Source organism: Gopherus evgoodei, chromosome 6, assembly GCF_007399415.2.
Source record: "Gopherus evgoodei ecotype Sinaloan lineage chromosome 6, rGopEvg1_v1.p, whole genome shotgun sequence".
NCBI classification, from domain to species: domain Eukaryota; kingdom Metazoa; phylum Chordata; order Testudines; family Testudinidae; genus Gopherus; species Gopherus evgoodei.
This window is the reverse complement of record NC_044327.1, coordinates 116,083,876-116,108,538: the sequence shown is the minus strand read 5'-3', so window position 1 is coordinate 116,108,538 and position 24,663 is coordinate 116,083,876. Positions and strand designations below refer to the sequence as shown.

The window sequence follows — 24,663 nt, the reverse complement described above, 5'->3', positions numbered from 1 at the left end:
TTTTTGGCCTTAACAGTTAGTCCTGCCTGCCTGATGCGCTCAAAGACCTTTTCCAGGTGTAGTAGGTGTTCGGGCCAGGAGTCTGAAAAAATGGCCACATCATCGAGGTAGGCAACTGCAAATTCTCCCAGTCCAGCTAGTAGACCGTCTACCAGCCTCTGGAAGGTGGCGGGTGCATTTCGAAGGCCGAAAGGAAGGACATTGAATTCATACACCCCCGCATGGGTGACGAATGCTGACCTCTCCTTGTCAGGTTCATCTAGCGGTACTTGCCAGTACCCCTTGGTTAAGTCTATTGTAGAGATGAACTGGGCACGTCCCAACTTTTCCAATAGCTCATCAGTACGTGGCATTGGATAGTTGTCCGGACGAGTTACAGCATTTAGCTTACGGTAGTCCACGCAAAAGCGTATTTCCCCATCTGGTTTGGGTACCAGAACCACTGGAGATGCCCATGCACTGGTAGATGGGCGGATTATACCCATCTGTAGCATGTTCCTTATTCCCAGATTCTGGACCTTAGCGTCCAAAATTTGGGGGTTAGCATGAAAACCTCCAAGCTTAGTTACCAGCTTGGGCATGAGGAGACACCCGGTAGGGTGGGGTTCTGATTGGGTGAGCATTACCTGTATCAATGGAGTGGTATGCCCGTTCAGTCCGTCCTGGGGTGGCTGAGAACAATGGGGCGAAGCTAGTGCACAGCTCCTTGATTTGTTGCCGCTGCAGACGTTCCAGGGTGGTTGAGAGGTTCACCTCTTCCACGCCACCGTCTTTTTTTCCGTCGTAGTAGACACCGTCAGGCCACTCAGCATCATCTCCCTGGACTGTAAACTGACAAACCTGTAAGTCTCTGGAATAGAAAGGCTTGAGAGAATTAACATGGTACACTTTAGGCTTTAGTGAGGAATTGGGAAATGCTATGAGGTAGTTTACAGCTCCCAGGCGCTCTTGGACCGTGAATGGCCCTTCCCATGATGCTTCCATCTTATGGGCCTGTTGCGCCTTCAAGACCATAACCTGGTCTCCTACCTTGAAGGAACGTTCTCTGGCATGTCTGTCATACCAGGCCTTTTGCTCTTCTTGAGCATCCTTTAGGTTCTCTCTAGCAAGGGCTAAAGAGTGTCGGAGGGTGCTTTGTAGGTTGCTTACAAAATCCAGAATGTTAGTTCCTGGAGAAGGCGTAAACCCCTCCCATTGCTGCTTCACCAACTGTAATGGCCCCTTAACCTCGTGACCATACACAAGTTCAAATGGTGAAAACCCTAAACTGGGATGTGGTACAGCCCTGTAGGCAAACAGCAACTGCTGCAACACTAGGTCCCAATTATTGGAGAATTCGTTGATGAATTTTCTTATCATGGCCCCCAAAGTTCCATTGAACCTTTCCACCAGGCCATTGGTTTGATGGTGGTACGGGGTGGCAACCAAGTGATTCACCCCATGAGTTTCCCACAGTTTTTCCATGGTCCCTGTCAGGAAATTAGACCCTGAATCTGTAAGGATGTCAGAGGGCCAACCTACCCTGGCAAAGATGTCTGTTAGGGCCAGGCACACAGTGTTAGCCCTGGTGTTGCCTAGAGCTACTGCTTCTGGCCATCGGGTAGCAAAGTCCACTAAAGTCAGTACGTACTGCTTTCCTCTGGGCGTCTTTTTGGGAAAGGGCCCAGAATATCCACAGCTACTCGCTGAAATGGGACCTCAATTATGGGGAGTGGCTGGAGAGGGGCCTTGACCTGGTCTTGAGGCTTTCCCACTCTTTGGCATACCTCACAAGACCGGACATACTTGGCAACATCCTTGCCCATCCCCTCCCAGTGGAAGGACTTCCCCAACCGGTCCTTGGTTCGGTTCACCCCAGCATGGCCACTGGGATGATCATGGGCTAAGCTTAAGAGCTTCCCCCGGTACTTAGTTGGAACCACCAACTGTTTTTGCGGCTGCCATTCTTCCCAGTGTCCACCAGAAAGAATTTCCTTGTATAAAAGTCCTTGGTCTATAACAAACCGGGATCGATTAGAAGAGCTAAGAGGCGGTGGGGTGCTCCGTGCCGCCGCCCAAGCTTTCTGAAGGCTGTCATCTGCTTCCTGCTCAGCCTGGAACTGTTCCCTTGAGGCTGGGGTCACCAGTTCTTCCTCAGACTGTGGACCTGGGCTTGGTCCCTCTGGAAGCGATGTAGGTGATGGGGTTGTTTCCGTTGCTGGTGAACCGCTCTCCGCTGGTGCACCTGAGGGTATTTCAGGCTCTGGCTGAGCCTTTTGGGTATGGCTGTCTGTTGTTTCTGCCAGTTCTGGCTCGCTGGCGCCCTCTGGCGTTGAGTTTGAAGATGTGGTTGCAATCGCTGGTGCTGGTTGCTGTTCCAGTTCCGGGCCTGGGACTGGAGATGCTGTGGCTGTTTCAGTGGTAGGCATGGAATCCGGGTCCACTGCCTCTGTCTGGGTCTCTGGTAACACAGACGGGGCCTCTGTGGACGGCTCAGGAACAGGAATGGGTCTGGAAGCTTGCCTGGTTTGGCTACGGGTAACCATTCCCACTCTCTTGGCCCGCCTCACCTGGTTGGCCAAGTCTTCCCCCAGTAGCATGGGGATAGGATAATTGTCATAGACTGCAAAAGTCCACATTCCTGACCAGCCTTTGTACTGGACAGGCAGTTCAGCTGTAGGCAAGTCTACAGCTTGTGACATGAAGGGGTAAATTGTAACTTTGGCCTTTGGGTTGATGAATTTGGGGTCAACGAAGGATTGGTGGATAGCTGACACTTGTGCCCCCGTGTCTCTCCACGCAGTAACCTTCTTTCCGCCCACTCTCAAATTTTCCCTTCGCTCCAAGGGTATTTGAGAGGCATCCGGGCCTGGGGATCTTTGGTGTGATGGTGGTGTAATGAATTGCACTCGCATGGTGTTCTTGGGACAGTTGGCCTTGATATGTCCCGGTTCATTACACTTAAAGCATCTTCCATCTGATGGGTCACTGGGCCGAGGTGAGTTACTGGAGACTGGTGAGGTTGAAGAGTAGGGTATCTGTGGCTTTACTTGGGTGGTATGGAGGGTCTTTGGCTGTCCTCGGTTGTAGGGTTTATGGTCTGTGTGCCCCCTGGGGTAATCGTTCCCCTTGACAGTAGCTTTTTTGCTTTCTGCCAGTTCCATCCATTTGGCTCCAATCTCCCCCGCCTCAGCGATAGTTTTGGGATTTCTATCTTGTATGTACCGTGTGATGTCTTCAGGAACACCATCCAAGAACTGCTCCATTTGTATGAGGAGGTTCACTTCTTCCAAGGTTTGAATGTTGTTTCCTGTTAACCAGGCCTCATAGTTTTTTGCAATGTAGTAGGCGTGTTTGGGAAATGACACCTCTGGTTTCCACTTTTGGGTTCTGAAGCGCCGACGGGCATGATCTGGGGTTATCCCCATCCTGTATCTGGCCTTGGTTTGAAAAAGTTTATAGTCATTCATTTGCTGCTTAGGCATTTCAGCTGCCACCTCTGCTAAAGGTCCACTGAGGTGTGGCCTTAATTCTACCATGTACTGGTCTTCGGGGATGCTGTACCCAAGACAGGCTCTTTCAAAATTTTCCAAGAAGGCCTCGGTGTCATCACCTGCCTTGTAGGTGGGAAATTTCCTGTGCTGTGGAGCAATAATTGGCGCCGGGTTGTTAGGGTTGGCTGGCACATGCAGCCCAGCTTTTGCCATCTCCAGTTCATGTTTTCTCTGTTTTTCCTTCTCTTCATTCTCTTTTTGTTGTTTTTCCATTTCTTTTTGTTGTTTTTCCATTTCTTTTTGGTGCTTTTCCATTTCTTTTTGGTGCTTTTCCATTTCTCGGCGGTGGGCCACCTCTTCTTCTTCTAGTTTTCTTTTGTGTGCTGCCTCTTGGGCTGCCTGTTCTCTTTGGAAGGCTGCCAGTTTGAGGCTTTCTTCCTTTTCTTTTATCTCCATCTCTTTTTGTTTTATTTCTAGTTCCTGTTTGTGTTTTTCCATCTCTCGCCTGTGTTCAGCTTCTTTGAATTGGTCTTCGGCCTCCATTTTTGTCCTGGTAGACATGGTTCCTGTTTTCTTGTGTTGGGGTGCCCTCCGGTGTTTCCCTTTTGAACTGCAGGCTCTGTTGCCTCCTGAAGTCTGCCTAGCAACAGTGCTTTTTTCCTTTTCTCTCTCTAGCTAATGTTCAATGAAGGGAAACCAGAAAAACCACTTTATTTGCATGCATATAAGTGCTGGTACTTGCCTGCTAATGGGAGGGCTATTGCATGACAAAAGACCCTTAACAGTCTTCTCGCTTAACATGCAAACCACAAACTGCTAGAGAGAGCAGAAAAAAAAATTCTCTCTGGTTCCCTTTTAAAACCAAACGGTTTCTCTCTGCTAAAAAACCCTTAGCAGAGAAAAGAAAAATATAATATTCCTACTGGCTTCTGGATTCTGTCTATATCCCGCCGCTGCCACTCATGACATAACCTTATTCCCAGATTCTGGACCTTAGCGTCCAAAATTTGGGGGTTAGCATGAAAACCTCCAAGCTTAGTTACCAGCTTGGACCTGGTACTGCTGCCACCACCCAAAAAATTAGAGTGTTTTGGGGCACTCTGGTCCCACTGAAAAACCTTCCCTGGGGACCCCAAGACTCAAATCCCTTGAGTCTCACAACAAAGGGAAATAATCCTTGTTCCCTTCCCCCCTCCAGATGCTCCTGGAGAGATACCCAGACACAAGCTCTGTGAAACTACGCAGAGTGATTCCCCCTCTCCGTTCCCAATCCTGGAACAAAAGCACTTTCCTCTTCACCCAGAGGAAATGCCAAATCAGGCTAGCAAGCCAACCCACAGCTCTCCCCTTGATTTCTTCCTCCCACCAATTCCCTGGTGAGTACAGACTTAATTTCCCTGAAGTAAAGAAAAACTCCAACAGGTCTTAAAAGAAAGCTTTATATGAAAAGAAAGAAAAAATACAAATGTTCTCTCTGTATTAAGATGATACAACACAGGGTCAATTGCTTAAAAGAATATTGAATAAACAGCCTTATTCAAAAAGAATACAAATCAAAGCATTCCAGCACTTATATTCATGCAAATACCAAAGAAAAGAAACCATAGAACTTACTATCTGATCTCTTTGTCCTTACACTTAGAAACAGAAGACTAGAAAATAGAACTACTTCTCCAAAGCTCAGAGGAAACAGGCAGACAGACAAAAGACTCAGAGACACTTTTCCCTCCACCCAAAGTTGAAAAAATCCAGTTTCCTGATTGGTTCTCTGGTCAGGTGTTTCAGGTGAAAGAGACATTAACCCTTAGCTATCTGTTTATGACAATAATAAGACAGAAAATATCATATTGCTTCTGTATAAACCCATGATACGCCCACATCTTGAATACTGTGTGCAGATGTGGTCGCCCCATCTCAAAAACCATATATTAGAATTGGAAAAGGTACAGAAAAGGCAACAAAATGATTAGGGATATGGAACAGCTTCCATATGAGGCGAGATTAAGAAGACTGGGACTTTTCAGCTTGGAAAAAAGAGGACTAAGGAGGGATATAATAGAGGTTTATAAAATCATGACTGGTGTGGCAAAAGTCAATAAGGAAGTGCTATTTACTCCTTTACATAACACAAGAACTAGGGGTCACCCAACGAAATTAATAGGCAGCAGGTTTAAAACAAACAAAAGGAAGTACTTCTGCACACAACACACAGTCAACCTGTGAATCAATTTGTTAGAGGATATTGTGAAGGCCAATACACTAACAGGATTAAAAAAAGAACTAGATTAGTTCATGGAGGATAGGGCCATCAATGGCTATTAGCCAGGATGGGCAGGGATACAAAACCATGCTCTGCAATGTCTCTAGCCTCAGTTTGCCAAAAGCTGGGAATGGGTGACAGGAGATGGATCACTTGATGATTACCTGTTCTTTTCATTCCTTCTGAAGCACCTGGCACTGGCCACTGTCAGAAGCCAGGATACTGGGCTAAATGGACCATTGGTCTGACCCAGTATGGCCATTCTTATGGTCTAAAAAAAGAACATGTCAGATGAGGATATGAAAAGTGCCCCTTCTGTGAAATGTTCTATACTGTTAAATAGTCACCCAAGAGACCCAGTTAAAGCTCCCTTGCTTCACTTATGTAACATTAGAGACGGAATCAAGAGGGGTTCAGAATTGGATTAGGTCTATGTGGGAATTTGTATTTAAAGAAAAAACAGCAAGGGCTGTGTGCACCCATTACATCCCTCTGCAGTTGATTGGGCAGTAAGGAAGACAGGAAAGGATTCAGACTAGGCAAACGCATATAGATCCCTTCAACCCAACCTAGACTTAACCGGGGGAGTATGCTGCATCTTGTAAAGGCTGATGCAGTTCCCTCCCCACTGAGCAAACAGGGATTGTGCCTCAGAGCTGCTCCTGGGGCAGTGCCTCTACGTGCTTTCCCTTACTCAGCTCACATGCGTATAACCTTTCCTGAATCAGGGCCTAATCTATGATGCATCTTGCCATATGCAGACTTTATTGTGGTTATACTAATGTGTGCGGTTTTGAGTTGAAGCTTTATTTTATTCAAAATCAAAACAAAAGAGAACCAACAAGATGTGCATATGTCAAAGCTAAGTAGCCACATGATCTTATAGTTGTAGCCCTAGACGGGTCTCAAGACTCTCATCCCTTTTTCCTCATTTGCTGCGTCATGGCTAAAATCTAAATTGTGAATTCTTTGGTGCAGGGCCCTGTCTTTTGTTTTCTGTGCAAGGTGCACATTTAGTGCACAAGATAGCTACACAGAGAGACAGAAATAAGGTTGCAGAGGCAACCATAAATCTGACTTTCAAGTGCTTGATTTTGCAATTTAAATAACGTTCCTTTAACATAGCGTTTTGGTGTGTAATTATTATAACCAAAGATAACTTTTGAGTGAGCTCGATAATATCTGATGATAAAATACACTAACGCTTTGCTATAATATTTTTGCTTCTACATTCAAATAACACTATACATTCGTAGTACTCAATGGTAGCCTATGCCAGGCCTGTTTCATTAAAGATTTTTCACACTAATTACCTCAGCTTTCCAGTTAATATATTTTTTATGACTCATTAATCACTTACGCTTTTTACACATATGGTCACCTTGTTACAATGCATTCAAGAGTTGATGACATTTCTTATCCACGAATAAGGACTCCACTGTGCAAAACATTGAGCTCTGGGTCCCAGCCCTGCAAAGAGACACACGTGCTTAACTTTATATGCGATGGCCCCCAGTGTCCACCACTGAAGTTAACTGGAGTTTTTCCATTGGCTTAAATGAAGTGAGTGCAAACCCTTTGAGTAGTTCCATTTAAATCACTGGGACTATTAATGAGCTTAAAGTTAAATGTTGTATTGCTTCATCAGGAGGGATAGCTCAGTGGTTTGAGCATTGGCCTGCTAAACCCAGGGGGTTGTGAGTTCAATCCTTGAGGGGGCCATTTAGGGAACTGGGGTAAAAATCTGTCTGGGAATTGGGGTCCTGCTTTGAGCAGTGGGTTGGACTAGAAGATGATCTCCTGAGGTCCCTTCCAACCTTGATATTCTATGATCAGGCCCAGAATGCTCAGTACCGTGCAGGACTAAACCTAATGTCATTAGGCATTAGTGTCATTAATACTGGCTAGCTGTGTCTTGGAGCCTGCTCATTGACTTAGGAGGACTGCTCCTGCTCCCATTAGTTACTTCACCTAGTGGAAAAAGATAAGCGCTGAACAATTCTGCTTGGTATGACAAAGGCTGTACCATGCTGAGCACAAAGCAGATCACACTAAAGGGAGCTGGTTCTGTGCATACCCTTCAGATATGAGAGGTGAAAGAGACAAATGGGACCTAAAGACCAAACTAAGAATGTGATCCCCAGGAGAGAGACTCCTTCTCTTACAAGTCTGCCTTTGTGTGAATTCTGGATTGTTCCAAGCTAGGAGTCAGACAGCCACTTTTCTATCCTTCAGAAATACCAAGATAAAAATCACCTAGAAAACAGATCTCCATTGCACATAACGAAACACCAAAGCGATTTCAGTGTACAAAAAATGTGAACAGCTCTATCAACAGTCAGGTCTAACCAGCTCAGAAATGTGCTTTAATCCAGCATATGTAAAAAAATAGAAATCAAGACTTACAAAATAAAATAACAATAATAAACACAATGAAACTGAATTTTTCCCCATGAATACTATATAGTCAAAATTACATAATATTCCCTTGGTTTTTGTTAGTTAGTTAGTTAGTTAGGTTTGTTTGTTTGTTTGTTTGTTTGTAAAGAAAATACCAGTCCAATCTCATTTTTCAAGGTCTTTTCTTTTTAATAAAATAAGTTTCCAGAGTAAAATATATTGCACAATATAGGCTTATTCTATATAGAATTTACAGAACAATTGTTCTGATTTTCTTTTTTTTGTGGGTCATTGCAAATAGATTAAAATGGATTTCTCCGTGATGATAATTTTTTTTTTTTTTAACAAGAAGATATTCCATCAGAAACTCTTGGGCTCAGTTCTGATCTAATTCACATTGGTTTAAACCAGGAGTGAATCTATTGAAGTCATATTTAGATTGCAAGCTCTTCAAGGCAGGGATTCTCTACTTCTCTGTGTGTTTGTAGAGCATGTAACCCAATCAGGCTCCAGACTTGTTTGATCCCAGGGCACTAGTGCAGTAAGAATGATTAATAATAATACTCGTCAATAACTGGAGTTATAGTAGTATAAAACCAATGTGAGTGAGAGCAGCCATGCCTTAAAGTTTTAGACATGTATGTTTTATATTTTCAGTGAATCATTTTACTGGTTCTCTAATCAGTTTTATGGTTGGGACAAAAACATCCCCAAAACAGAGCTGTCTGACTTATGTTCATTGACAATTGTGGGCTTTATCTGCAGACATTAACATCTAAATAGAATATCCAGCTGCCACTAAAAGTGTCTCATCAGAACGTAAAATGGACTTTTAGCTTTCTAAATAAACGGAAGTGCCCTCATATGATACGTGGATGTTATAATTAGCTTCCCAGTTGAGTCTGGAATTTCCAAGTTGCCACCACTCGTATTATTATGTTATAGTGTATTCCTGAGGCTAGATTCACAAAGGGATTTAGGCATCTAGAAAATCACTGGAATTCACAAAGGCTGAGTTAGATGCTTAGGTTCTCTGTACAATGAATGGAGATAGACAGGTGCCTAAGAATGGGATTAACAAAAGCCAGCTTTCTGAACTGCTGAAAGGGGTATGTGCTAAGCCCTGCCTCTCTCCCTGGATTGCAGAGGGGCACTTATCTTCACTTGGGATTCACAGTTGTGAACCCTCTCCTGGAGTTAGACACCTAACCGTTAGCAGCAGCAGCAGGATGTACAGTTAGGTGGTTCTGAGCATACATACATGATTCGGCCCTGCAGGGAAGCAACTATCTTCCCCCAGTTCATGAATCTCGCTGGGACTAAGGTATCTGGATGCTTAGGGTGAGGCAGCCATGCACCTGCTCAGAGGCAGAGACATAGGCTCATGGGAACTTTGTGTGCAATAACTTAGGTGCCAAGTGAGTTTAGATGCCTACAGGGCTAGGTGGCTGCCAAGAGTGGGATTTGTCAACGCCAGTGGGGCCTAAGTCTGGGACACAAAAACCTAAAATAGCAGTTAGGCTTTTAAGTGCCTTTGTGAATTTAGCCCCTGCAAAAATAATTTATGTCACATTGCCAGAGGTTGGTGGAGAAGGTAAACAGTGTCTAGCCACTTGCTCTGGCTTTTTACATGTACCCTTGGCGGGGCTCACTCACGTCAGTGCGGAAGGTTGACGCTATCTTTGGCTGCAGCCCCTCCTACCAACCACCTCCCTCTGGCCCTAGGTTGTCGGGGTCTCGGTCCTCAGCCAAGTCACCTAATTTCACACCCCTTCTGGGGGTATCATAAATCCAGCCAAAACTGAATAGTTCCTCTGCTCTCTTGTCTTCTCTATTTACAGACCCTATCTCAGGGCTTCCTTTGCAATAGCATGTGCTGCCCCTGTTGTCTCTGTGTACCCCAACTGAAGGAACAATAATCCACACCGTGTAGAATCAAGCAGAGGAGTTTATTACGCACAGCACTGGTGGAGTGTCACTTTGCCTATCAGGTTCAGAGACACTGCAAAACAATTAATGACTATAGATTATGTATGGTGTTTATTGCGCAGAGAGAGGCAATGGGGATGGGTTTTCCCAAGACCCTGGATAGGTTCTAGCAGCAAGACAAGATAGCACAATAAGTCAATGGTCTAAAAGATTACATAATGGTTCCACCCAAGGCTCAAATTAACATATTGCTAACACACAGGTAATTACCCCCAAACTGTGTCTATTAAAGTGTATAGGTTAAATCCTAATTTTGGGGTCCAGGGGAATGAGGTAGCAGCTCTCCCAGTTGATCAACAGGTACATTCCTGGAGATTTAAAGTGAAAAAGGCAGTAATTAGTACTTAACAATAACAATGGTTTATAAGTTTACCCTTGCATTTCTGTGGGCTAGGATTGGCATACATCTGTGAGGGGAGGGTGTCATAAGTCATGTCTTTTATATTGGGCCTCTTCCCGAATTCTGTCTGGGATCTGAGGGGTAATGTACCACTATCTCCTCCCTGCATTAAGGAGTAACCATGACGCCTTTCTCAGCGCTTCATGTGTCTATAACTTGCAATACATTCAGAGTTATGCTGACTCCACTCATTGACTTGAAACACACAAGGTTATCTTTTTACCCCAGCTTCCTCTTAGCTATGTATTGTTCTCTGTTAGCCAGCCCCCATAGCTCAAGCCAAGCTGTGAACTCCGGGCCTATAGGAAAAGTTCTCAGGAGAAACTGTAGTTAAGATCTTACATTCATAGCTAATGGATTCTGACCCTTCACCAACCCTGGGCTTCTCTCAATCAGATACACTTGTCTCCTCCTCTGTCATCTCTCTCTCAACTGAGCTCCTTCCTCTCCGGTCAGGCGCCAATTAGCAACTCACCTCCCCAGGTTCAGGTTCCTAATTGGGTATATTCACTAGCAGACCCTATCTCAAGGAGTCTATGCTGGCCCTGTAGTGTGCTGCCCCATTGCCTCTGTCTGTGTACCCTAACCCTGGGCTTCTCTCAACGAGACACACCTGTCTCCTCTGCCATCTCTTTCTCTCAACTGAACTCCTTCAGTCTACTTATTATGACTTAGCTCTGTCCCCTCTGGCTGGGAGCCAATTAGCTACTCACCTCCATAGGTGCAGAGCATGAGTAATTGCCTTGCAGATGATGGGGGTTAAGCCATGACAGTACCATAGGGCAGGATGGCCCCATACGACTTTGTTTTCCTTTCTTTCAAGCTCCTGCAGCTTCTGCTTCTGAGAAAAAGCTTTGTTTTATTGACAGGCTTCCTGTATTGTTGTTGTTAAAGTTGATAACTCTGTGAAGAATTTTACCACATCTACGAGAGGCACACCATGTTGTCTTTCTTAATGATGCTCATATTTGGCTGTTCCAGGGAAGTGCTTCATAAAGGCTTACATTCTTCTTGTTTCCTATGTCCTTCTCTTAAGTCTGGGCAGATGGCTCAAGGAGACTGATTTGAGGATGGACATTGAACTGACGGTAGAGTGACTTATTGCAACAAGATATTTGTTCCAAAAAAAAGTTTGATTGAATGTCAGCTGCGCCTGTCACATTTGCCAGTCAGAGACAAACTGGGTCCTTGACAGAATAATTATTGATACTTTCTCCTCCACAAACCCTTTATCTGCATTTTCTGTTTGGATTATAAGCTTTTCTGAAGAGGGACTCTGTTTTTCTATGTGTATGTACGATACTTAGCACAGTAGGGCCCTCCTCTTAATGGAGGCCTCTAGGCGCTGCTATAATAAAATTATAAGAACAACAATGATGAGGAGGAGGAGAAGTATCTATCTTTGTCATTGTGCTTTCATCTTTCTTAGATTTCTAGGTTGTTGAACAAATTGGGACTTTTTGATATTACTGAAGAAAAGTGACATATAATTTTCCCTGTAAACTAGCACTGGTATATAGTGCCGGTATTTTGTATTGCTTCAGACAAAATGGCATTTGCCTTGATTCCAGTCATACATATACCCTCCTAACTATTTACATCTAGAGCTGTGTAGTGTCATGTAGTGAATAGTATCTATGGATAATTCGTACTTTGTAGATTGTGCACAAGCAATTTGTTGTGACTATTCAGTACTCAGAATTTGAGTTATTTTGTTTAGTTTTGACTGGATATATAGCCACGTGATATGTATCTACTGGAAAAAAAGATATCTCTTAGAATCAAGTTTCTGGTGCACATATATATGTTCCAGAATTCAAAACAAATTGTAACATTCTTCATTATTTGCTTTAAATTCACTTTTTCCACAAATATTCCTGCCAGCCAACTTATTCACTAGAATATTCATAGAAAAGAGCATGAACATGGGCAAACCTGATTCATTTAAAAATCTGAACAAATATTAGAGGAAAAGTATTTTGCACTATATGTCCAGTTCTAATTACAACTCCAGAATGTATCTTATGATCCATATACAGTAAACTAGTCTCTTAAAGATGCCCTGGAACATGTAATATAATATAGTAAAATTCTCAATGCTAGGTGGTCTGGGTGGCTCAGAGGATGGGTAGTAGGGTAGGAAGATTTTCATCTCTACATTATCAGGTTGCATCCAGTCCTGGGTGATAGTGACCAACAGTCATTACCATCTTAAAGCCATCCAGTGGCCCAGATGGAATGACTTGGTGGTCTCAGTCTAGATTTACTGGACACAGGTGCCTCATTACAAAATCACCACTGACAATGATGCTAACTGGCAGCCTTTTTGGCAAGCTCTGTAGAGAGGCCAAGGATGGAATGAGCCTGGAACAAGACCAACCCTCTCACTCCTAGACTTCATCCCACCAGGTCAGGTGCAGTGAAGAGAAGTTTGTATTGTTGTTCATAGTTACGATATCTGTTCAGTTGATAAACAGAAGACTTCCTCCTTCAGGCAGCTTTCATAAACACTACATTCACTTATAAAAGTAATATATTCAGAGCAAAGCTATGTAATAGCTGCTGTATATGTTAGAAAGGAAAAAATGAGAGCCTTATTGTGGTGTCACTGAGTCCTAGATCCAGCAAAGCACTTTAGCACATGCTTCACTTCTAGCCTGGAAGTCGTCTCACTGAAGTCAATGGAATTAAATCTGAACTTGTGTGTAAGTGCTTTACTGGATCAGGGTTTAACACCAGTTTTACTCCATTGACACACCAGAGTTTCTCTGGGTTTGCAGTGGTGCAAGTGACATCTGTGTCAGAACCAGAGTCTTCGTCCAAATTTCAATACAATTATACCTGTGAAAAGCTGGAGTAACTATGAAGATTATTCTAAATTTTAACCACTGTAATTGAGATCAGAATCTGTCTCTCTGTAGTGGAAAAAATATATCTTTTAATCAATGAAGGTTGATTAAAAATACATAACTGCACAGCTTGTTAGACTGGTTCCGTTTGCGCCTATCTCTCCCTCACTTCTCAGACTGAACTGCAGACTTCCCATTTCGAGTTGCATTCCAGCTCCTTAATATCTAAAGTGACATTATAAGAATGCAACCATGACAAACTGTTTGGTCTTTTTTAATTCTGTTGATTTTTTTTAAAAGTTCTGCTGCTTTCAGATCCCATGATTTAGTTTTTTGTTGTAGATTAAACCCACTGTCCTTATTTAGGAAGGATGGTCCTTCTTTTACAGCCTGGTTCACCACTGTGCTGCTACCATTTATGCTAGTGTAACTGCATTGAAGTCAATGGCATTATGCATGTGTAAAACTGGAGTAACACAGTGATGAGTCAGGCTATTTGCAGTCTAGTGCAAAGAAAGATGCATCTGCATTTCTTGCTCCAAATGTCCACAGTTAAAATTCACAGTTATTGCCAACTACCTATTGACTTTTACAAACAACATTCAATATTAACTCCAGTACATAAAATCAAGACTTTTCTAAAATCAAAATGGCTACTTCCTCTCCTTCCTTAAAAATGAGTCTCACTTTGTAAGCAAGTTTCCTAGACAATAACTGTATCTCACAAGACAGTTCCCACTCCATTTTTCCTTTCTGATAAATGCACATCAAGGAAAAATATTTGCCTTTATGGTTCCTTTTCAAGAGTAAACTTAACAGTTCAAGGAAAGTATTTACTGAATGCATTGAGAAGCACATAGCTTTGCATTATTTATTATTAGATACCAATAACTGTAATACACAGAATGTCTTCGGACATTAATTAGTGATGTTAGAAAATATCATAGTCTTCCCAATGTCCCAAAACCTATTACAAACTTCAGCGAATATATAAGAGCACATCACATTCCTTGCCTTTCATTGGCATATCATGGAATTGGATTTGAGACAAAAGACTAAGTAAAATACAATAGGGAAAAATCCAGTATGACTACATTAAAACCTTCTTTTTCTCTCAGACATATAATAAAACATTATATTGGATAGCATTATCTGGTAGCGTAAAGATGGAATATGAGCTTTGGGGTACAGAAGAGACCTCTCAGGGGGAAAGAGAGTTTATAGAGAGCTCCAACAGGAATAAAGAGGGAGTTTAGAAGCAGGGAATTCATAGGTGGTAGAACTTATGAGGAAGAGAATGATCAGGACAGGGTTGGCCAACCTGAGCCTGAGAAGGAGCCAGAATTTACCAATGTACATTGCCAAGGAGCCACAGTAATACATCAGCAGCCCTCCATTGGCTCCCCCACCCCGCTCCCAGCACCTCCCACCCAATGGTAGCCCTGCCCATCAGCGCCTCCCCCTCCCTCCCCGCACCTCCCAATCAGCTGTTTTGTGGTGTGCAGGAGGCTGTGAGGGGGAGGAGCGAGGGCACTGCAGGCTCAGGGGAGGGGATAGGAAAGGATGGGGACAGGGTCTGTGGCAGAGCCAGGGGTTGAGCAGCGAGCAGCCCCCGGCACACTGGAAAGTTAGCACCTGTAGCTCCAGCCCCAGAGTCGGTGCCAATACAAGGAGCCACATATTAACTTCAGAAGAGCCATATGTGGCTCCGGAGCCACAGGTTGGCCACCCCTGAATTAAGTGCACACCTTCTTGCACAAATCCAAAGAAATATTTTGATGTGCAGAAATGATCTTGTCAGTAGAATCCCAGTACTGTACCCAAATGAGCAATCAAGCGTGCAGCTGTGCCTTATTGCAGCAGGTGCATATGGATGCACCTCTCTGAATGTCAATTTAGTTTATACCCCTTTCCATCCAGTGTGGAGGGAGGCAGATGAGCCAAATTCTGTTCTCAGTTCCAGAGATACTAAATTTTCAAATGTAGGTGCCTAAAGTTAGGTTAGCTCCAACAGCACATCTGCAAATCCAGTCACTTATCTAATAGGAATATTTTGGTCTTAGCATGTTACCTAAGCATGTCAAAACATGGATTTTGTGCAGATACCTCTATCAGTCTAATTTTAGCCTTGGACACATTATGAAGATGACATTGGTTTTTCTGCTAGAAGTTCTCCTCCTGCTAATGGATAAAAAATCAGCTATCTATACGGAACTTTTTAAGATCCATTAGCAGCCTTTGATGTAATTGATCTGTTGACCCACCCACCCTCATGAATTCTGACAAGCGTGGAATTTCTCCTAGGTGGCTTCCTCCTTTTCTGTGTGAGATGGGTAATGGGCAGTGTGAGGTAATTACATTCCCGCACCCTAGGCTCCCTTGTGTAGGATCCTGCACAGGGGCACTAGAACAATTTGTATATTAGGTGCTGATAGCCATTGAACCAAACTGTAAACCCTGTGTATAATGGAAATCACTTCAAGCCAGAAGATGTAGCAGCACTCCCAGCACCCCTAGTTCCAGCACCTATTATCCTGAATACATCTATTCTGTCACCTCTGCAGTTCACATTTTATATGAGTCTGCTGGAGAGGTTGGTCATGCCTGACCAACCTGATTGCCTTCTATGATGAGATAACTGGCTCTGTGAATATGAGAAAAGCAGTGGACATGATGTATCTTGACTTTAGCAAAGCTTTTGATACAGTCTCCCACAGTATTCTTACCAGCAAGTTAAAAAAAAATGGATTGGATGAATGGACTATAAGGTGGATAGAAAGCTAGCTAGATTGTTGGGCTCAACGGGTAGTGATCAACAGTTCCATGTCTAGCTGGCAGCCGGTATCAAGCGGAATGCCCCAGTGGTCGGTCCTGGGGCCAGTTTTGTTCAACATCTTTATTAATGATCTGGATGATGGGATGGATTGCACCCTCAGCATGTTCACAGATGACGCTGAGCTGGAGGGAGAGGTAGATATGATAGAGGATAAGGATGGGGTCCAGAGTGACCTAGACAAATTGGAAGATTGAGCCAAAAGAAATCAGATGAGGCTCTGCAGTGTGCAGAGATGGTCAAAAAAGCAAACAGGATGTTAGGAATCATTAAAAAGGGGATAGAGAATAAGACTGAGAATATATTATTGCCCTTATATAAATCCATGGTATGCCCACATCTCGAATACTGCGTACAGATGTGGTCTCCTCACCTCAAAAAAGATATACTGGCATTATAAAAGGTTCAGAAAAGGGCTACTACAATGATTAGAGGTTTGAAGAGGGTCTCATATGAGGAAAGATTTAAGAGGCTAGGATTCTTCAGCTTGGAAAAGAGGAGACTAAAGGGGGATATGATAGAGGTATATAAAATCATGAGTGATGTGGAGAAAATGGATAAGGAAAAGTTATTTACTTATTCCCGTAATACAAGAACTAACGGTCACCAAATGAAATTAATAGGCAGCAGGTTTAAGACAAATAAAAGGAAGTTCTTGTTCACGCAGCGCACAGTCAACTTGTGGAACTCCTTACCTGAGGAGGGTGTGAAGGCTAGGACTATAACAGCGTTTAAAAGGGAACTGGATAAATTCATGGAGGTTAAGTCCATTAATGGCTATTAGCCAGGATGGGTAAGGAATGGTGTCCCTAGCCTCTGTTTGTCAGAGGGTGGAGATGGATGGCAGGATAGAGATCACTTGATCATTGCCTGTTAGGTTCACTCCCTCTGGGGCACCTGGCATTGGCCACTGTCAGTAGACAGGATACTGGGCTAGATGGACCTTTGGTCTGACCCGGTATGGCCGTTCTTATGTTCTTATGTTCAGCAAGGACAAATGCAGAGTCCTGCACTTAGGACAGAAGAATCCTATGCACCGCTACAGGCTGGGGACTGACTGACTAAGCATCAGTTCTGCAGAAAAGAACCTGGGAATTACAGTGGATGAGAAGCTGGATATGAGTCATCAGTGTACCCTTGTTACCAAGAAGGCTAACGGCATATTGGGCTGCATTAGTAGGAGCATTGCCATCAGATCGAGAGAAGTAATTATTCTCCTCTACTTGACCCTGGTGAGGCCACATCTGGAGTATTGCATCCAGTTTTGGGGCCCTCACTACATAAAGGATGTGGACAAATTGGAAAGAGTCTAGCGGAGGGCAACAAAAATGATCAGGGGGCTGGGGCACATGACTTACAAGAAGAGGCTGAGGGAACTGGGATTGTTTAGTCTGCAGAAGAGAAGAGTGAGGGGGGATTTGATAACAGCCTTCAACTACCTGAAGTGGAGGGGGTTCCAAAAAGGATGGAGCTCGGCTGTTCTCAGTAGTGGTCGATGACAGAACAGGGAGCAATGGTCTCAATTTGCAGTGGGGGAGGTCTAGGTTGGATATTAGGAAACACTGTTTCACTAGAGGGTGATGAAGCACTGGAATGGGTTATATAGGGAAGGAGGTGGAATCTTCATCCTTGGAAGTTTTTAAGGCCCAGCTTGACAAAGCCCTGGGTGGGATGATTTAGTTGGCGTTGATCCTGCTTTGAGCAGGGGGTTGGACTAGATGATTTCCTGAGGACTCTTCCAACCATAATCTTCTATGATTCTATGATTATGGGATGTTTTGAGCTGCAGTACCATCACTATAGTGTAGCCAATTGGAGTTAATGGAATTGCATCCACCTGCACTTGTTTGAATAGGGCACATTGTACACCTGATTGCTCAGTTGGGTGCACAACTGGGATTGCGCTGTGGAGCTCATTTGTGCACATGACAATATTTAGTTGGGTTTGTGCATGAACGTTCATTTCCATTTACGTTGCTGACCATGGTCCTGTTAGGAGGCTCCCCCATTCCCCACTTAGGCTGCAGAGGGAGTTAAGACCATCAGAAGAGTCAGATGCTGTGGAGGCTGCTTCCATCCCCCTCTAATCAGCCCAGACAAGCAGGTCCTTCAACGACTCCCTAAGGAAAGCCTCATAGACAAGTCACAGGCAGTATCTCCAGCTTAGTCTGCACAAGAAGAAGTTCCAAATGCTTTCCTATGGGGTCCCAAATCTCTAATCACCCTGTGCTGCACACAGAGAGCTGTGGATGAGCCATGTACAAGGCGGCAGAACATATATCCAGAAGAGCCTGTATGCACTGTTGTGGTGTACCGAATCTAGTCCATCCTGCAGGCAGGACACAGGGCAGGTCTGTAGCCCTAGGCTGAAACTGGAGCCACGATACCTCGGCACCCCCTTCTCCTCTCACTTAACACCAGTGTAAAATAGGAGTAACTACTGAAGTCAGTGGAGTTTTGCTACTAAAACTGGTATCAGAGGAGAAGCAGCCCCCACAGCTCTCCTCAGCCTGATGCTAAGGCCCACTGTATTCTACTCTCTGAATAGCAAGCATGGAGCTAGTCATATGGAGTTCCTCAGCTACCCCACTCCATAGTTGCCTTATCCAGTACAGTGGAAACTGATTCCACTGACTTGGGTTCTGCTATGGCCCTTAGGCCTATGATGGAATTTTGTCACTAAATGGCTGATCCACCTCAACAAATGACATTGTAAAAAGAGCCTTTTAGGGTTCCATACTCGTTGTAATATGCTGGCCAAATTATGCCATCAGCCACACCTCTGCCACCCGTTATCTTCAGATTGTGCCCTCAGCGACACCCGTGCAACCCCACTAGCCTTAAATTAATCTGAGGGCATCAGTTGGCCTGACGAACCTGTGATGAGTTTCAAGCAAATCAGCTCTAAATACAGTTTTGCTGAACCTCATGGCATAATTGACAGGTTATGTTGGCTTTTAAATTAACCATAAAACCTGTTTCTTTACTTGGTGTGAATCAAATAACTAGTTTATCTGTTACAGACAGAAGGGGGAGTTGGGAATGGTGTCTCTGCTCATGTTGCTAGGAGGCTGCAATTGGGCTGGAGAGAGGGTCCCCTGCGGAGCCTGGTGGGGTGGTGATTTAGGAAGGAAATGTTAAGTCCTAATAGGGCTGGTTGGAAAACAATTCCATTTTGCAAAAAACAAAAAACAAAAGTTTATGAAATGAGAGGCTATCACAGATACTCTACCCCCAAGCGTGCATACACTTGTTGTAGATTTCTTACCAATAGCAAAAAATGCCATGAAGGGGTTATCTCAGATGTTTTTTCTTCTAACTGCGATTTACAGTAATACACAGAAACTTGAAACTGAAATCTGGTTTCACATTACAAAATTTTATCTTCTGTCGCACACAAATTGATTTGTTATTGTAGGGTTGCTCATGAATTTGGGGCACTTGCTCTTGATCTTTCCTGTTTCCTAAGAAGATCATTGAAGCATTTGGGATTTTGAGGGGGAGGTTTGAACTGACATACCTAGCTCAATCATGCAAGGTGCTGAGCTTTCTGGTCCTAATCCAGCAAAGAATTTAAGCATGTGTTTAATTCTAACAGTGTGATTAGCCTCATTGCTTTCCATGGGATGAGTCATGTATTTAAAACTAAGAATGTGCTTAAGTGCTTTGCTGGATCAGGGCCAGAGTGTTCAGCACCTTGCAGGATCAAAGCCAGAAATAATTGCATAGAGTTTATAGACAGACAGAGGAGAAGAAAAGGTGAGTGACATTTTGGACCTACTGACCTTGACAGTGGCCCTTTAAGTTGTTGATCAAAAAATATTATTTTGAGACTGATTGAATCAAGGTTTTAAAGGGCATGCTAATAATTCTCTATCTAATGTAGCTGTCTAGGGTTTCTCCATAATGCTCAGCATCATAGAATGCAAGCACTGCGTCTAGGTCACCTCATACTGCACAAAGAAATAAATAAGAAGGATATTGCACCATGAAATATACTTTTTAAACAGAGGGGTTAGTTTTAACTGAATTTTCTTGGTTTTGTGTTTTTAATATTAAATAAATAACATAGGATAATATAATCTGCATATCATTTGAGGGATTTATAATTTGATATGGGGAACTGGGGGAGGGTGTTTGGATTTTTTGGGGTTTTGGTTGATTGGTATGGTTTGGTTTTTGTGGGGAGTTTGGACTAGGCTAGTCAAAATAAAATTGCTGAATTCTAGGTTTGCTTTCCGTCTGAATAATATTAAAAGACTGGATTGACGTCTATGTCTCATTCGTGCTACATGTTCCCAATAGCAATGCAGGAACTTCAAAAGTTTCAGAAGTTTAGCTCATGGTCTGATAAACATCAAGACTTTTGATTCTTAGCTGAACTCTATTGGAACCTCTCAAGTTTGCAAAATGTGCCTGGAAATCTCTAGAGAATAAACATGCTTGACAGATTTCTAGTATTTCTTGTCCCCAGTTAGGCTATAAATAGCACCACAACTCTTGGGGTGTTTCAGCAGCTCTTCCTGGTTGCAGCAGGAATTAACGCTGGAACTGTCAGCATTCACTCCCTCTGGAATTTCCCATAGAAATTACGTTGATACGCTGGCAGATAATATTGTAGAGGGCTGTCGGCTAGATTCAAACTGCTACCATGCTGACATATCCTTTCAATCCACAGAGCTCCAGATGGATGGTATCTGTGTGGTGAGGCTTTGTAAGAAGGGGGGTGGGGGTGGATTATGTTGGTTCAGCTCTCTACCTTCTCCTGTTTTCATGCCTTCACCTCACCACTGTAGTGCAGTGCCTTTTGCAGTTTGCCAGAGTGCATATGTAATTTTAGGTCTAAGAAAAGGCTTTTTGCCCCAACATGCCAATGGAGTACATGCTCTGCTTGCATACAATAGTCATTTCCATTTTGTATTTATTCTGTGCATGGATCCGCTTCCTAAATGGTTTACTTGACATAATGGACTAACAGCCTCCACAATTTCATTTGCAAAATAAAATCTGAGCTTGTTGTGTGTTGTAAGAGCTCCCAAAAAATATCTGAAAACAGTGAAGCTATCTGTTAGCTACTGAGAAAGGTAAGACAGATATGGTTTGAATTTTCTTTTCTAGGCTGAAATTTTGTATTCTACATGTCAGATCATGAAGCAAATTTTATGGGGGAGTTATATGTTTCTTAAAGGGGGTCGTTTATAATAGGAATAGACCTAAAAACCTGCAATTTTTAAAGAGGATAATGATTTTGGGAGCCTTAATTTTTGGATGACACCTGAGGGTGCCTGATTTTCAGTGGATGGGTGCTCAGCACCTAGAACTGGCGTGACTCAAAATCATTAGTCACTTTTGAAAAATCAGGCCTTTTAGCTGTGGTTGGAACCAAACTCACCCCCATATAATTCCTCCTAGAAAGCTTTTTCAAGTACTAATTGTTTACTCAGTATTAATTCAGATCATTGATCTCCTTGGTTTTACTGCCCACACTAGGCAGATCAGTGACTCACATTCTTAAGAGATGAACCTGAGAACAGTGGTTATTGACAGCGCTGCAATCTGCACAATAAAGTTTAACAGTTTACATCCACTATACAGCTTTACCATTTTTTTCAATGTATCACCAGCTCAGTTTATTGGTACTTATGCATACATTGATTCTTTCTCTTTTTTTTTTCTGGTTCCCCAAGCATGCAAACGCAAAGAACAAGAACCAAATAAAGACAGGAACAATTCCCAGAAGAAATCTCGTCTGGTTTTCACCGATCTCCAGCGCAGAACACTTTTTGCCATCTTCAAAGAGAACAAACGTCCATCCAAAGAAATGCAGATCACCATCTCCCAACAGCTGGGCTTGGAACTTACCACTGTCAGTAACTTCTTCATGAACGCTAGGAGACGCAGCCTTGAGAAATGGCAGGATGATTTGAGTACAGGGGGATCCTCCTCAGCCTCCAGCACTTGTACCAAAGCATGATTGAAGAAAGGAATCTAAATTGGGCACAACTCAACCATAAAAAAAAGAGAAAAAAAGAATGAAAGAAAAGAAAAAGTATGGATTCTGAGTGGGGCCCTTCACTGGTGATTTGAAAGCACAATTCTCTTGGAAAGTAATTCTAGTCTAGCTATAAACATAGGACACTTTTTTAATGGCTATTTAGTCAGTTTTAGAAGGCGCAAATCACAAATTAATTACTTTCTATATAGTATTACATTCAAGACAGGCTAAGCATATCCAAAATATAAGTGGGTCATTCATGACATGAATTTTTCCTGAGAGACAATGAAGACTTAAACTATGGATCAGCATTTAAGGCGATGGGAGTACTGCAGGATTGCCCAGAGTTGGTAGCTAAACAGAAATGCAAACATGTCTGACCTACTTTGTTTTCCAAATGCTTAGGCTTGCCACACCACAATATACCAAAGCTCACACCCATAACATGACAACATGAGAACTGAGCACAAATCTTAAAAGATGGAAAATGAAAAATCCAAGAACCTGTTTTGTAATCTCAGGCATTGTTTTGTTTAGATGTTTTAGAAAAAAAAATAGATCCAATTTTATGTTTCGGGTTTATTTTTTAAACTTATCAGTGAACACTCACATGGTCTTGGATCACTAAAATTCAGTTCACTTGAGCTCAAAGTATCAAGCACAAAGACAATAGATACAGAAATAGAATGGTTCTGGACTTTCTACATCTGTTCTTTCAAGACACTCTAATTTATGAAGTTGTTAATGAAAAGTATGTGACCACACAAGCTTCAAGCACATTTTGCTGTTTGTCACAAATTCTGTGTTTGTACATAATGCAGATACACACTCAGGAGGTCAATTTAACTGCTACAGTGCATGGAGGAAACACAACATTTTGAGAGAGCTAGATTTCCTTAGGTCATTAATATGTCCTTTTTAGTTATTAGCATCTAGTTTCTCCTTATCATTTCATTGTTACTGAAGTCTATTTAGGTGTTGTTTTTTTTAAATTGATGCTTTCTGTATTAGAGTTCCTTGGTATTTTCTTAGCAGAAAAAAAGCATCCACTTTCAGGATGTCACTGACCATTTAGATGTGCTGCATATGACTTAAATATGACATCAAAATCTATCACATCTCCATTACTAATTCATTTAACCTGACGAGAACACAGTACACCAAAGATGCAGTATATTGCAAGCCAAAGACATTTATAACTTGCCATTTATTTTCATCATCATCATAGTACTGTGATTACTTTAGAAATCAGAAAGCCTTGCAAACTCCAAAGTATAACTCTATCATTTTAGTTTGCTGTACAATTGAGCAGAAAGTGGCTGCTGACAACATTAGCGAAGTTGTGAGTGGAGTAGCAGAGCTAACAGGGCCATATTAGCTACAGTTACAGTAGTCTTTAAATAGCATAAACAATCCTTCTCACTGAAATTGTTATGGTCACTTGATGTGCATATTTACCAGTGAATGGCCCCTTTTGAAACACCAATTGAGTGTTCAAAAGCAAGCCAGACGCTGTAACGATTCTTTAAAGACACTTGAGACTTTTTTATATACTACTTAATCGAAACCAAAGAAACTTTTTCTGCACCTACTTCTTCTGCAACAAACTGTTCCATTTTAATAAAATAAAATTAAAAAAACCAAGGAAGCACGTCAGGAAACAAAAACAACACAACACACTGTGTTTTGACAGACATTGTGGACATTTTAGGAAGCAGATTTCAAAGAAAGGGTGGACAAGAATGAAAACAAAGTAAAGCTAATGTGAGTGCTGCTTCATCTGACAATTCAGTAGTCTTAAAGTTGAAGATTGTCTTTAATTTGTGCCTATGCAGTTTTTTCAAAAGAACAAGGAACAGAGCAACCGAAACCTCAACAGCTACAATACCAAAGATGAGGATTTCTCACAACTTTTGTTTTAATTCATTATCTCCTCTTGCACGGCTAAAATGCTTATAGCACCATTGATCTGTGTAAAGGTAATCAATTCTGTTTCTTTGAGCAACAAAAAGGGTGGGTTTTTATTTTTCTGTTTCTCCCCCCACATGGAATCTTTCAAGGATTCCATGGACTCCAAGTATAAGGTGTTGGGATACTAAATTAATCTGTCTTCTCTGTCCATGAGAATATGTGGGAAAATGTGTCAGTTGAATATTATTTGTTTTTAACAGGTAGAATTGTTCTCTTGTATGTTCAGAGCTTTAAACAACCATCCCATATGGGAAAAAATGCTTAACTGACCAGATCCTCTTCCTCTTCCCCTTAAATGCATCTCGCAAGACAGGGACTGAAATACTTCATTGTAAATATTGACTATCACTAGAGATGAGCCTGAGTCACAAAGATCAGATCTAGAATTCAAACTGGATCAGAGCTTCCAGTAGTTTGGGTGGTTTGCATTCATTGTTCTGGTTTGAACCGTTATACTTCCAAATAATGAAATTCGGATTCAGGACCAAAGCTG

General features: G+C 42.6%; 1 protein-coding gene across 1 annotated transcript in view; it reads left to right on the top strand.

Annotated features, from left to right (window-relative positions):
* The window catches only part of ONECUT2 (one cut homeobox 2), a 45,971-nt gene extending 23,240 nt beyond the window's left edge, over positions 1-22,731 (top strand). Inside the window, exon 2 of the mRNA XM_030567137.1 lies at positions 21,892-22,731. Coding sequence (XP_030422997.1) covers positions 21,892-22,178 — 287 coding nt within the window. The 3' untranslated portion in view covers positions 22,179-22,731. The remainder of the gene's footprint in view (positions 1-21,891) is intronic.
* Positions 22,732-24,663: the final 1,932 nt, after the last annotated feature.